This window comes from Micrasema longulum, unplaced genomic scaffold (assembly GCF_059751315.1).
Source record: "Micrasema longulum isolate JH-2025_06_02 unplaced genomic scaffold, ASM5975131v1 h1tg000548l, whole genome shotgun sequence".
In the NCBI taxonomy this organism is placed as follows: domain Eukaryota; kingdom Metazoa; phylum Arthropoda; class Insecta; order Trichoptera; family Brachycentridae; genus Micrasema; species Micrasema longulum.
In genome coordinates, this window is record NW_028277744.1 from 1,657,582 (window position 1) to 1,671,163 (window position 13,582).

Sequence of the window (13,582 nt, forward strand, 5' to 3'; positions counted from 1 at the left end):
GTTCAGACGAGCTGTAAAGACAGCTCTAGCTAAGGCTAGCAAAATAATAATAATGATTTAATAAATACATTAAATGGGCATTTAATAATTACAGTTGGAAATAGGAAAATAAAGGGACTTGAAATCAAAGAATTGTAATATTTCTTCATGTCATGCGAAATAATAAAGTCATCTGCCATTGAGTAAGCACAACAATTATATTATTATGAAGCAAATAAAACGACTTTGTTTTTAACCACTTATTTTTTTATACCGACCGGTTTCAAAGCTATAAAAGCTTCTTTATCATGGTTTACTAAACTTGCTTATCATCGATACTATTCTAAAGAAAATAAAATATTAAAATTAGACAACTTATCTAATAAATGAAAAAAGCGATTTATAATAAGAAAAAAATAATAAATAACCAAATAAATAATATTTTTAGTCCACTCCTGTCTAGCTTTGAGCGTATTCATCTCAAATTAAACTTCCCACTCTTAAAAGCCAAAAAGACTTGATTTATTAGTTCCATATGTGTAGAATAATACTGATAGAATAAAATAGGATAGAATTTGTTACTTCAGAAAACCTTTATAAAGAAGCTTGTATAGCTTTGAAACCGGTCGGTAGAAAAAATAAAAAATAAGTGGTTAAAAACAAAGTTGCTTTATTTATTTTATTATAGTGAATAACCACAAAGTTAGTGCTTCAAATATAAAATTTATAATATTATTTTTTATTTGTCTTTTTTGTCTGCGCACATTTTTGATTTGATATAAGTAGTAAATAAAATATTCACAAAATTTTGTTTAATGTCTTTAAGACATGCATATTTTTCTAAATAATAAATTTAGAAATGTCTATTTTTCTGAATCAATTTTTTTACTCAAGTTCAACCCCCGTTCAAAAGGATTTTAGTGTATTATATTCTAATGAAATATGTTTTCATTTCAGTTAAGGCTTTGGAACAACCAGCTGATCGTGAATCAAGTTATGATTCAGAAGATTTATCGCCAGAAGTAGAACTTCCCTTGTACCAACAAAGGGATAATTTTTTCACGTAAATTAGATAAAATTACATCTCGCACTTTTATGTTTTGGTGAGTGTTTCAACAATGTTTGTCTACAGAATTCTGATTTATCACACAGAATAGAAAAAAAAGGAATGCAAAATTTTGATTTACTTTCTTGGAATAATATATTAGCGACCTGTTTTGATAGAGTTCTTAAAACGTGGCACTCGATGTATGGTTTTTAGCATTTTAACATAGATATTTACTTGTTTCTTAAAAAAAAGAGAATGGAAATAAAGTTTGATTTACATCATTTACTATATTGGATGTAACACATATTTTTGTCTAGATTGATAAGTATGTTTATTTAGATTATCATTGTTCAATCATGTATGAACATATCACTTCAATCGTCTCTTATATCAGTATTTAATCTATGTTAGATGGTTAAAAGTAGCTAAACTTGTTGAGAGTGAGTAGGATTTGTAAGCGTAATTAAAATACATATTATTATGTACTTAAAAGATACCATTCGTGATTTTGATCGGAAAGGATTTAAAATGCCTCGAATATGTATAAATTTATACATATCGCTGTTGCGCCTTGGAAACTGGCTATGTGCATTCATTTTACCAAGTATGTTTTTTACGCCAATGGCAAATTTAACAATTAAAATGATAATGCACCAATTTTTATAAAAGTACTGCAGCCAAGTATTGTTTTTTGTTTCTCTTGAACATTTTTGTGAAAAACAAATAGCCGATTTCCAAGGCGCAACGACGATACAATATTATCACCGACACTAAGAAAGTCCTTTAGGCTGGTGGAAATGCTTCAATAATAATCATCTAGAAAATAAGAAGTTTTAAATGTACTTGTAGGAAAGTAATAAAGCAATGAGCAACTTTAAAAAATTTAAACAAATTATCCACTTTATAACTCGCAATCTTAATAATTCACTTAAAAATCTTATGTAAGAATTGTTATATCACATAAATGAAATTAGAAATATTTAAATTGAAAATGATTGGTCAATTTATTGAAATTATAGTACGAGAAATGATAATTTTTCACTCAGTATCCCGAGTTGAAATTTGTTAATGTTTTTGGACATAAAATATTTAATTCAAATATGTGTAATTTGTACTACGCAAACCTTTCTTCCGATGGCAATGTCAATTCTAATATAAAATGTGCAATTGTATAACATACCTGCTTAGTGTTATTAATTTCCACTGAAAAGCTGTTTATCGATTGTTTCTCGCAAATTGTGTAAAAGTAATTTAGAAGAATTGTAGACGGATTGTCGGCCTAAATTGATTTTACCGGGCACCGTAATAATATTATTAATCTTTTTACATAGGCCTTCTTCAAATTATTGCAAAAACCAATCATTAATATATTGTGTACAATTGAATTCTCAGATGTTTCTCAAAAGACAACGCTTTAATGTCAGTTTGTGGCAGTAAAATCAAATGTCTGATAAAATGAGCTTATTTTTATCACTCAATTACAACCTACGGTTGCGAAGTAATGTCGAGGCGTGGTTGAATAACGTGAAAGTATTCAAGATACACAATTACTTACTGTTTTATATTTACGTATAACATTAGACTCTTCCAAATTAACAATTAAATGCGGTTTCCAGGTTGATATAAGATAAAAGCATATCACAAAATTGGTGGCATTGTTATTTACTGTCCCTAGTAGAGAATTGTTAGACTCACTTTAAGTACAGTAATTTAGAGAAAAGTTTCTTTTATAAATATATCTATCCTCACTTCAAGATTACCCTGTGACTACTACACTGACCTGCATATACATATACATATGTATATATTAGATTATCGAGTTGATGAATTATTGATTGTACCCCTTTCTATGTATTATCTTGTGATACAGCTTATGCCTGTCTTATCCCTTGTGGCGTAATATGAAAATAGACATTTAGTTAATTTTAAATTGAAAAAATATCTTCAGCAATAGCCATTTGTATTATTGTAAAAATAATATTTATTGTCTCTGTAATTACCTCAAAATTTTGTTCCTTGTAAAATTGAATATATACCCACACAATACAATAATATAATAGTCCAATTAATTAGTTACAATATGGAATTGACACAAATATATCGATTGAAGGTGTGTTATTAGCACGCTGTATGTTTTATTTGTTAGTAATGTTTGATTGTTATTCAAATTAGCAAAATAAGACATTAAGTTATTAAGTTCCCTTGACAAATCGGTAATATGTAATTATTTTGTACCATTTTTGGAATCCACAATATTTGCTCAAACATACCATAAATATGAATCATAAACACACATGTAAATACTAATTTACTCTAATATATATGACTTGTATTATAATATTATTTAAAGGTTAATTTATGCACAACATCATTAGAATTATATTGAATTTCTATGTTTTGTTTCATTAAGTTTCTATGTATTTTTCTATGTTTTTAAAAGTTTAGATGTGAATAAAATAAACACTGAACACTCATTATTTGAGAAGCTATTGTAATTATATTATTTGATGTAATAATTATGCAATAGTTAAATATGGTTTATTATTTGAAAATATGTATCAATAAGTAAATCAGCTGAAAATTTATTTCAGTATTAATTGCCATGTTAAATTTTTTCACCACATGCTTTGTGTAAGATGTATAAAATATTATTTTTAATGATTTCCGGTAAATAAAATGAATTATTAAAAGGAGTGCCATCAAAATAAACTCGACAATTCGATCGCAATAAAAAATGTGTTAGTGCATTTGTAAAATTGTTTTTAGTTTTAAAATTTACTTAGTTCTTTGAATATATTGTTACGAGAGAGCAATACACTATAATTTAAATAAATTTACTATTATTTACCATTGTATAATAAATCAGGTTAAGTTTTCGTGTCCTGAATAATATTTCAGTAGTTGGTGAGTAAGATTCGTCCATTTTGTAATTTTATTTATGTACATTACTGTAATATATTTTTTATGTTCACGATTCAGTGATTTTTTTGTACAAATTTATCAGTGTCATATTTAATTTTTTATCATTGTTTTAAGAATATTTTATCAGTAATCCGGAGTAATGTAATATATTAGTTTTGTGATTTTCACCCGTATACAATGCATTAAAGTGTAATACAAAATTGTAACGGCTTTTCTATTTATACCTCTTTTCATTGTAGGATTTTGTTTGTTGATGCAGGAACTCTTACACCAGTTGGAGATGAACAAAAGAAATGTGTATTTGTTATATTGTCGGCCTAACGACGAATGTGTCTGGTTGTAGAAGTCGAGGAAGGCCGAGAAAGACATGGCATGATCAAGTACAACAAATTCTTGAAAGTGGTCATGTGAAAAGTCGGAATAATCGACGTGCGTGCATGAGAAGATGTATGAATGTGAAGGAAGCAAAGGAAGTGTGCCAGGACAGAGTGGTGTGGCGTTCTATCCTCTCTGCCTACCCCTCTGGGGAAATGGCGTGATGGTTAGTTAGTTAGTTAGTTAGTTAACTTGTAAAACTCACAAACCCCATAATAACTTTATTCAGGGGAGAGTAAAAACGGTTTCTACTTCCAGTACCTAGCGAACTGTAGGGTGGTTTTTTTTCCAAATGTCTGACGTCTTTATGGCGGGAATAAAGTTAATGTACTCTAAAATGTTGCGCTGGATTGGTCATCCAATTTGGTTATTGAGATAATGTCCTGTGTATAATCTTGGTCTGTCGTGTATAAAGTCCCGTGTATAAAGATTTAGATGGGCCGGACATGTACAGCGAATGCCTGGTTCACGTGTCCCTAAAATATTATGCGCGGACAACCGGGAGGAAGGAGATCAGTGGGAAGACCCAGGCTGAGATGGGAGGATGAAGTGAGAAAGGATGCAGCGCAGTTTCTCCAGGTAGCAGATTGAAAGACGGCGGCTGAGGACAAAGAGAGTTGGAGGCGAAAGTTAATGGAGGCCTAAGCTTGATATGAGCTGTAGCGCCATCGAAGAGAGTATACTGTTGGTCTTGCACAATATAAACATGTTAATTGGAAAATGCTAAGTTGCTTTCTACGGGCGTCGACCGACGAATTTCTGGTAAAATAATTCAGCGTGTGCGCGTGTCAGCCGTATGTCAGCGTGTATTAATATTGGTTATCAAATAAAAGTAAAAAAAGTTGTTCTCGTATCAAGAGCAAAGGCAGTTTCTTATGTGCATAAGTGAAGCGTACTGCCACATATAAAAATATGAATAAATTTATTTATGATTCTTTAGAATTGATACTAAAAATATGTACATAACACAAAGAAACAGGGATTCGTTGGAACATTATTATCCATGGCTTTAACCCACTGAGTTCCTCCAGGGTATACTCGGTTACTGCAGTTTGAAGACCAGAAGGAATGTGTAATTTAACTACGTACTTCTTTCGATTGTTGCGTGGTATTATTGACAACCCTGAAATTATGCGGAGCATTAGCTTTTATGTCCTTAAGCTAGGATTTCCTAGGACAGCGGCGCCCGTATCTTAACGGCCGTAGTGAACGGTGATGCGGTGGACAGCCGTCGTAACGGTGACTAGAGAGTGGTTTTCTAGGAAAACGATGTTGATAACACCGTTAAAAAATAAAACCACTCTCTAGCCACCACTACGACGGCTGTCCACCGCATCACCGTTCACTACGGCCGTTAAGATACGGGCACCGCTGTCCTAGGAAACCCTAGCTTTAGACAGCGTCAGCATAGACTGTTTCACATTCCAATATACAGGACCAACCTGCCAATGGTTATGCCTGTTGGAAGGACTATCTCTATGTTGGAACAATATTACTTTGGTCATTGACATTTTTCACGTCTCTGAGGGAGTTTTTCGTCACAAGATTCTTTTACTTTTTTAACATCTTATTTTCTGGGTATTATGTATACTTATGTGTTATTTATATATGTACCTAATTTTAACTTATTATTTCTAACATATTACAACAGAGATGAAGAACATTTAAGAAAAGGTAATATAGAAGTCTAGGCATCTACAGGACTTATGACCTGTCAATGGCTGGTTTAAGTGGCCACTTTACACACTGTGTAACATTCACCATTCTACCTATATTTGAACATCTATATTCCTTCAATTCTTTCATCTGTTGATGTTTGTGAAGGTAAAGAGCTGAAACCTTTATTTATCCAGTAAATGCCTAGACTTCGATATTACCTTTTCTTAAATGTTCTTCATCTCTGTTGTAATATGTTAATATAAACAGCTCCCCAGGGAGTTGAATCCAGTCCTTGTCTACAAAAATTTGGACGAACTCCAAAATATTGCTTATTATTTCTATATGTATGAATTAAGATATTCCATTTTGTAATGTACTTACAGGGTGTTCTTTAAGCCCTGTCGCATCCGAAACTACGATGATCACATTAAAATATTTTTTTATAACAAATAAAATTTACAAAAATAAAATATTAATAAAACAAATGGTTGCTTACTTCTGCAGGGGAGAAACGAGAAACGAAAATTTTCTTCACTCTAAATATTTTTTTAAATATGCTAATATGTCTTCTTGCCTGTACTGATCATCTTGGTTTCGGATGTGACAGGGTTTAAAGAACACCCTGAATATATAAAAAAAAATTGAACATTGAAATTGAACATTATATATATTATTTTTTCTCAATACTCTCACCAAAAGATGTAGAAAGATTGACTCTAGTGGACAACCTTCTTATTTTGTAATCTTGTGCACGCGGTTATTATTACCATGCATATTTTGTTATGTACGAGCTTTTACCCTAAATTTGCATAAAAAATACCAGATCTGGTAAAACCGTGGCTTGAGCGAGATGGACTATGCTTTATAGTGGTAAATCATGCGTTAGACGGAGAATACAATATAAATAATCCGTGTAGTGCTGGCGCTTGCTTAGATATATGTTAGTCACATTGAACATGCATACTGACTATAATGGTAAGAATTTGTGAATTAGTTGCGTACAAACAGTATGTAAACAAAAACAGTGGAGGATTTAGTGTTCTGATCTGGTTTCGATGCACAGGTTGTCATTGCAAATATTGTTGCTCATTTACAACACCATGTCTGACTTTTTACATTATAATATTATTAAACGTACCACTTATAGTACAAGATTTCAAAATGTAAAAAAATGCACTGCCAGTGTTTTTGGTCAAGAACTGCCTGTGGTCGATCCTTATTGCTGTATGTTTGTGTTATCTTTATTATCAATGCGAAAATATGTATCAGTTAAATATATAAATATTTGTCTCTTCTTTAGTTTTGGTTTGTTCTTACAAATTTTCAGCATAGAGCATGAAAGCTAGATGTAATTTAACTTGTCTAACATCTGTTTGTCATGTGAAATTATCTGTCTTATGAAATTAATATTTAAACTTCGGATAAGTTTGTTAGCACGGTAAATAACAACATTAAACGTAAATCTTGGAACTTTGTTTACATGTCAAAGTTTGTGCAATCAATTATTACAATGTGTGGCGGAATATTTTGCCATCATAGTTTCAATTACAATTAAATTTGTTTTAAACCTTCTATTTAATAATACAAATATGTTACTTATTTCAAATGTGAATCTCTGACATGCAGGCTTGATTTTTGCCAGTTTATTTGTTTATTGGGCGTTAACATAAGTTGTGTCTATTTTTTTTACTTCCAAATGAAGAGAACAAGAGGACATGACAAAAAAATAACAAAAATTAGTCAATAACATTATTGACTTATTAGTTATTATAGTAATTATTAAAGTTATAGTTATTTTCCTTCATTATTTTACAACAAATTAGTCAGTAATTCATAGAATCTTCATCGTACACTGCGCGAATATCGCGAGCATCTTTGGCAGCTTTATTCCCTCGATTGAACGCGAACAGAAGGAGGTGTTGAAAATGGTCACCTTTGTTTACTTGATATTCCATTTTGAAGGCTTGTAATCAAATAAAATAATACATGTAACGTAAAAGCAAACGCTCTACAAGTAGAGCAGGATTTTTTTTTCAAATGACAATAATATTATGTCATTTGAAAAAAAAAAGAAATGGTAAGACTTGGAATGAATGGAGGAGACCCACTCAGGGCTGTCGAACTTAGGATGATGATGACGAATGTAAACTGGCCAGAAGTTTTATACACCGCAAGACAAAAAAAATTACGAGTTTACCTGCTACCGCGCCCCTTGACTTTACTGAACCCTTTTTCTAAGAAATCCTTTATCGATACCTCTTTCTTTTGTTTAATAAATTAAGGACACTATGTGTCACCTTTCTACAATATTTACATTTTAAAATGTCTCAACAGTCTTGTTTTACCCGCGTTTGAGTGAACATAACACAACAATCATGGAAAGTGCAAAGCAAATGTCGATTGCGATAAAATCCAAAATAATCACATTGTCGCAAGAAAACATATCTAATTGTGAAATATCTCGTCGAGTTGGGTATTCAGAAGGTGCAGTGAGGTTTTTATTAAAAAAAATCCAAGAAACTGGATCCATAGAACGGAAAAAAGGAAGCGGACGGGGGCGCGTGACATCTGCCCGAGATGATCGCTTAATAAAAAAAATTGTTATGCGCGATCGATTTTTAACGGCACCTGAAATACACGCAGAGGTGCAGTCTACCAGCACATCAACATTTTCAGTAAAAACAGTGTCCAGGCGGCTGTTGGAGCATGGTTTCCAAGCACGGAGTCCCGCAAAGAAACCATTACTCACGGACAAAATTAAGAAGGCTAGACTGGATTGGGCGAAAGAGCACCAGAATTGGACCTTGGAGGATTGGCAAAATGTTGTTTTCTCTGATGAATCAAAATTCAACCTTTTTGGTCCAGACGGCAGAAAGATAGTTCGACGAAAACGTGGGGAAAGATATCATCCGTCGTGCGTCACTCGAACCGTTAAACATTCACCCTACGTGATGATTTGGGGGTGCATGACAGCATACGGTTTAGGACCTCTAAATTTTGTACAGGGTACGATGAATGCCATTCAATACAAAAAAGTGTTAAAAAAACATATTATTCCAACAATCGAGGACATTACGCAGTATACCGCGGACCCAATTTTTCAGGACGATTCTGCGCCGTGCCATAGAGCCCGCACTGTGAGTACAAATATATATATTTTTAAATGCATTTTTGACCACATGATAAATAATTTATTGTTTTTTTATAGATCAATGAATTCAAGGAGAAAATTGGCTTAAAATCGTTGACGTGGCCCGGGAATAGCCCTGATTTGAACCCGATAGAAAATTTATGGGCGATTATGAAAAAAAAGGTCGGGAAAAAAAAATCAAAAAACATTGAGGAATTAAAAAAAAACTTAATTCAAGTTTGGGAAGAAGAAATAACATCAGAAATTTTAGATTCGCTTTACGCTTCTCTAAATAATAGAATTTTACATGTTATAAAAAATAAAGGTGAATTCACTAAGTACTAAATATTTTTAAATGTTATAAATATGTTTAAATGTAAAATACTTTAATTTAAAATAAAGCGATAAGAACCTACTTCTTAAATATGAATTAAAAAATAACATGTCTTTTATTATTCCATCACAAACACTCGACCATAAATGAACCGTTATGGGTCTCTAAGGTTCGGGTAATCTGATACCTGATATATAATGGCAATTTCTAAGTACAATTCATGAGTAAGATTTTTTATTTTAACCTTGAAATAACGAGTAGTCATCACATATGTCAAACAATATAAAAAAAACTAATTAAATATCAAGAATAATTCATTATATGTCAATTTTAGTTTTTTTTGAGAACTCGTAAATTTATTTGTCTTGCGGTGTATGTGTGTAAAATTGTGATAGCAAATTTAATATAGTAATGTGATATAATTCTTTAAAAACCATTATTTTAAATATTTCTATTTATTTCATTAAAGTTTACATAGCTTGTATATTAAATAATAAATGCTCTCAAACTTATGTAAAATACTTGATAGTAAAAAAAAAACAAACTACCTATATGTTTTTCAAAGGTTATTAAATCTCACCGTAAATATATCCAGTTGATAATATAATGCATTAACATGGCACTTAAAAGTAAATGAAATAAATATATTGATGTTTTCAATAATTGTGAATTGTGATTGTTAATGATTAATGATGAAGAATGTTACTATTGTAAATGAATTCTTATTGGTTGATGCACTCCTTCCTGTCAGCATTTTCCGGCCAATCGCAGACTTGAGTACGTGAATTGAATACGGTTCCCGGACGACAGGAGAAAAGAACTGCTTGTCCGTGAACACATCGCCAATACTGAAAAAGAAAATAATATCAAGAACACTATCATTCAATCATATCAACAAAAAAAGAATTATAAGACATATTATTTTCTACATTCATTTTTGTGTTTCAACATAAATAGCTGTATTCGAAAATATTGTATTCAAAAGTTAGGTTAGATAACCTAACTTTTGAATACAATATTTGAATACAATGAATGCAAGATTGCAAAATGTATTTTTTTTCCTTAAAATTATAGAAATCATTCATATAAGAAAGTGATATGCGTGTTTCTCTAATTCTTATTATTCTAGTGTAATTCGTTACTAATACGATGTTAGTTGACAACGGTCAACATTTTGAAAAAAATGTACTTTTTTTTTAAAGCCAATCAACAGGCTTAAGTAAGCCATAACAGATTGGCATTAATGAGTTATACTTAATCTAAACATTCTTAAAATCCACTTAAATTAACAAAGTGTATAATTAACAAAAGGTATGTATATAGCATAATCTAGGCGGAAATGGCAAGTGTGACATCGCGAGTCAGGAGATACAACACCGCTCGCTTCTTAAATGCCTGCCCTTGCTGTAGGAATACATCGACAGTACCGTTTAGTGAGATTTCGTTCACTGTTCTGAGGAACCTTGGCAGAGGGGAAAAGAATCCGATGTTAATTTTATAATTTCCCACAGCAAAGACAGGATTGGTACGCAAGTTACGGCGAGGTACATTAATGTTTATCTGAGCAAGGATATCATCGGCATCTTTATAGTTAGATATTAATTTGTGCAAGAATATCAAACCAGTACTTTAAAATATAACTAATTATCTACATATTCTATAAATTGGATTGTGTTTATGAATGAAATGATATACCCGTATTTTTTCACTGTTTCAGTGAAATTAAAGTATTTTTTTATCATATACTATGGCGTATTTCTGCGTAGCATCGCATCTTTATTGTTTTAGGCATTAAAAAATATTTTTTCATGCGGAAATGTATGGGAGAGTGCTCACTCAAGCGAACTTCCATTGTCAAAAAACCTAGGAGTTATGTTTGAAGCTAAACTGTAATTTCATACTTAGGCACTGTCCGTGACAATGCGCGCAAAATGTTGGGATTTGTTCTCCGAACAGCTAAGGTGTTCTTGAATACTCGTGTTCTTAGGTTTCTTTATAACTCATTAGTGCGAAGCAGACTTGAATGTGGATCTCTGATCTGGGCGCCCCACGAGTTGAAGTACGCTGTTATGCTAGAGATGGTTCAGAAGAAATTTCTGAGGTACTTTAAGCAGTACATATATTATCCCTGGTTATACCTGTCAGACTTCATACTGGGAACGCTTGGCTACAGTAGTTTGGAGAAAATAATAAATTAATATTTGCTCATATATTTTTTCTGATCGACCCGTGGTATTAATATCAATATTATTAATGCAGAGTATTTTTCTTTATGTTCCTAATGACTACCTTCTTAGACATAGGCGGCTTGAGCTGTTTTATTTTCTTGCTTGCAGAACCAGCCTACCAATGGCAATGCTAGTAGGAGGTACAGTTTCTTTACTGAACTGTATCTCTTCAGATATCGACATCTTTCATGTTACTAAAAGAGAGTTCAGTGAAGAAAGCTTCCTTTTACTCTAATTGCTGGGTATATTTTTTTTACCATTTTTTCACATTCAAATTGTATTGCTAATTTTTTTCATGTTATGTATACCTTGAATTGTATTTTTTGATTAATAGAGTTATGTGCATTAGTACGTTAACGTATTAATAAATAAACTGAAATCTGATCATGATTGAAAATGCATTAAGGAATAAAGGCAAGGAAGGCAGTTACCCAAACATTTAGAAGGCGTTTTCTTCAGGCTAGCAACGTATCTATTCAATTATATGTCACGGCTTTCAATGGTCAATAACACATTATTACCATAAAATAATTAAAAATAGCTAATTAAATACCTTATTGCATGACTTGTGAGGCATAAAGTCGCTGGATCCAGAGCACTCCACTTGGTTATCTTCTGGAATAGTCTATAATAGGAATAAAAAAGAAAGCGCTTTATTCTTTAAACTATTGTTATGTCATAAAAAAAAACTAGCTACAAAAATATAAAATATTTAAAGTCTGGTCGAATTTTTTGTTATTTCGATTTTTTTAAGACATTGGTATAAAATAATAATCAGACTGCATCAAAATGTAGGCAAAATGCAACTGGCAATCAGGAATTGAAAAAAAAAGATTAACTTGCACGGCAGTATTCGGAAACTGTTTTTAATTTTCCCTTTTAACTATCAATAAATCATTTTCCAGTTTTGGTCTCCACCAGTACTACTCTCCAGTAGTACCCTCAACTGGCCAGTTTTTATCTCTCATTCATACCTCCACATCGGTGGCTGGTGCCTTGGTGGTGGTAGGTGTCTCAGTGGACGGTGATGGCCCAACCGTGGTGGGGCGAGGGGTGACAGTGGTGGGGCGGGGGGCAGTCGTGGTGGGTCGGGGGGCGACCGTGGTGGGCTTCGGAGGGGGCACGTCCCCTTCCGCGGGGTCGGCAGGGGTGGTGGGGGGTCGAGCCCATTCCGGCTAGATAATTAAACGAGAGAAATGGCATTATGCTTTGTTTATTCTGTTTGAAATTTGAAAAAAAAAATATTCAGAGCAAAAATGTCTTTTCAATTTTTTTATAACAAGAAATAATACTGTATCTTTACCCTTGGAGTTGTAGTCCCAGTGGGAGTAGGTACAGCATACTGCGACATGCTGCTGTGCATAATCTTGATGAGGGGGTTGGAGACTCCGCACAATCCTCTGAAGTCATCCATGTCTATGGCCCAAGTCATGGCTCCCAGGTAGCCCTTGCTGCGGATCCAGTCCATCTTGATCTGAACACTCTGGGGGTCTTCATATCCCACCCACTGAGTTCCTAGGGAGAGAAATGACAATTTAAAAAAAAAAACACAATACATACCAAATATGTGGTAAGAGAACACCGTCCTCGGGCCCTGTTCGCATCTCAGTGGGGAGTTGAGCCTAATATGAAACAAGTGTGTGACGTCTGGAACAACCATTTCCATGGTGTCCTTAATCGCCCACCCCCCTCGGACCTTTTCGATATTCCGGTAGAAGCCGCTCAAATAAATGTTCCTAGAGCAGTCAATATCCTCGACCATTCTCCGACCATCGATGAAATCGTTTGGGTGGCGAAATGTCCAAAGAATGGGAAAGCGCCGAGGGAAGATGGAATTCATCCCAAACTGTTAAAAAGTAGTTCGGATGCAATTGTTCAACCTCTACAGACTTTTTTATCAAAAGTTT

General features: G+C 32.9%; 2 protein-coding genes across 5 annotated transcripts in view; one reads left to right on the forward strand and one right to left on the reverse strand.

Moving 5' to 3' along the window:
* kmr (pleckstrin homology domain-containing family A member kramer) overlaps positions 1–1,278 on the forward strand; it is a 147,478-nt gene extending 146,200 nt beyond the window's left edge. For all 3 annotated transcript variants that reach the window (XM_088227946.1, XM_088227948.1, XM_088227947.1), the window contains one exon: positions 937–1,278. In XM_088227946.1, coding sequence (XP_088084072.1) covers positions 937–1,046 — 110 coding nt within the window. In that variant the 3' untranslated portion in view covers positions 1,047–1,278. The remainder of the gene's footprint in view (positions 1–936) is intronic.
* Positions 1,279–9,886: 8,608 nt separating this feature from the next.
* The window catches only part of Cht5 (Chitinase 5), a 40,367-nt gene continuing 36,671 nt past the window's right edge, over positions 9,887–13,582 (reverse strand). For both annotated transcript variants that reach the window (XM_088227950.1, XM_088227949.1), the window contains exons 9-12: positions 12,979–13,190; positions 12,650–12,850; positions 12,229–12,300; positions 9,887–10,295 (exon numbers count right to left, since the gene is read on the reverse strand). In XM_088227950.1, coding sequence (XP_088084076.1) covers positions 10,170–10,295; positions 12,229–12,300; positions 12,650–12,850; positions 12,979–13,190 — 611 coding nt within the window. In that variant the 3' untranslated portion in view covers positions 9,887–10,169. The remainder of the gene's footprint in view (positions 10,296–12,228; positions 12,301–12,649; positions 12,851–12,978; positions 13,191–13,582) is intronic.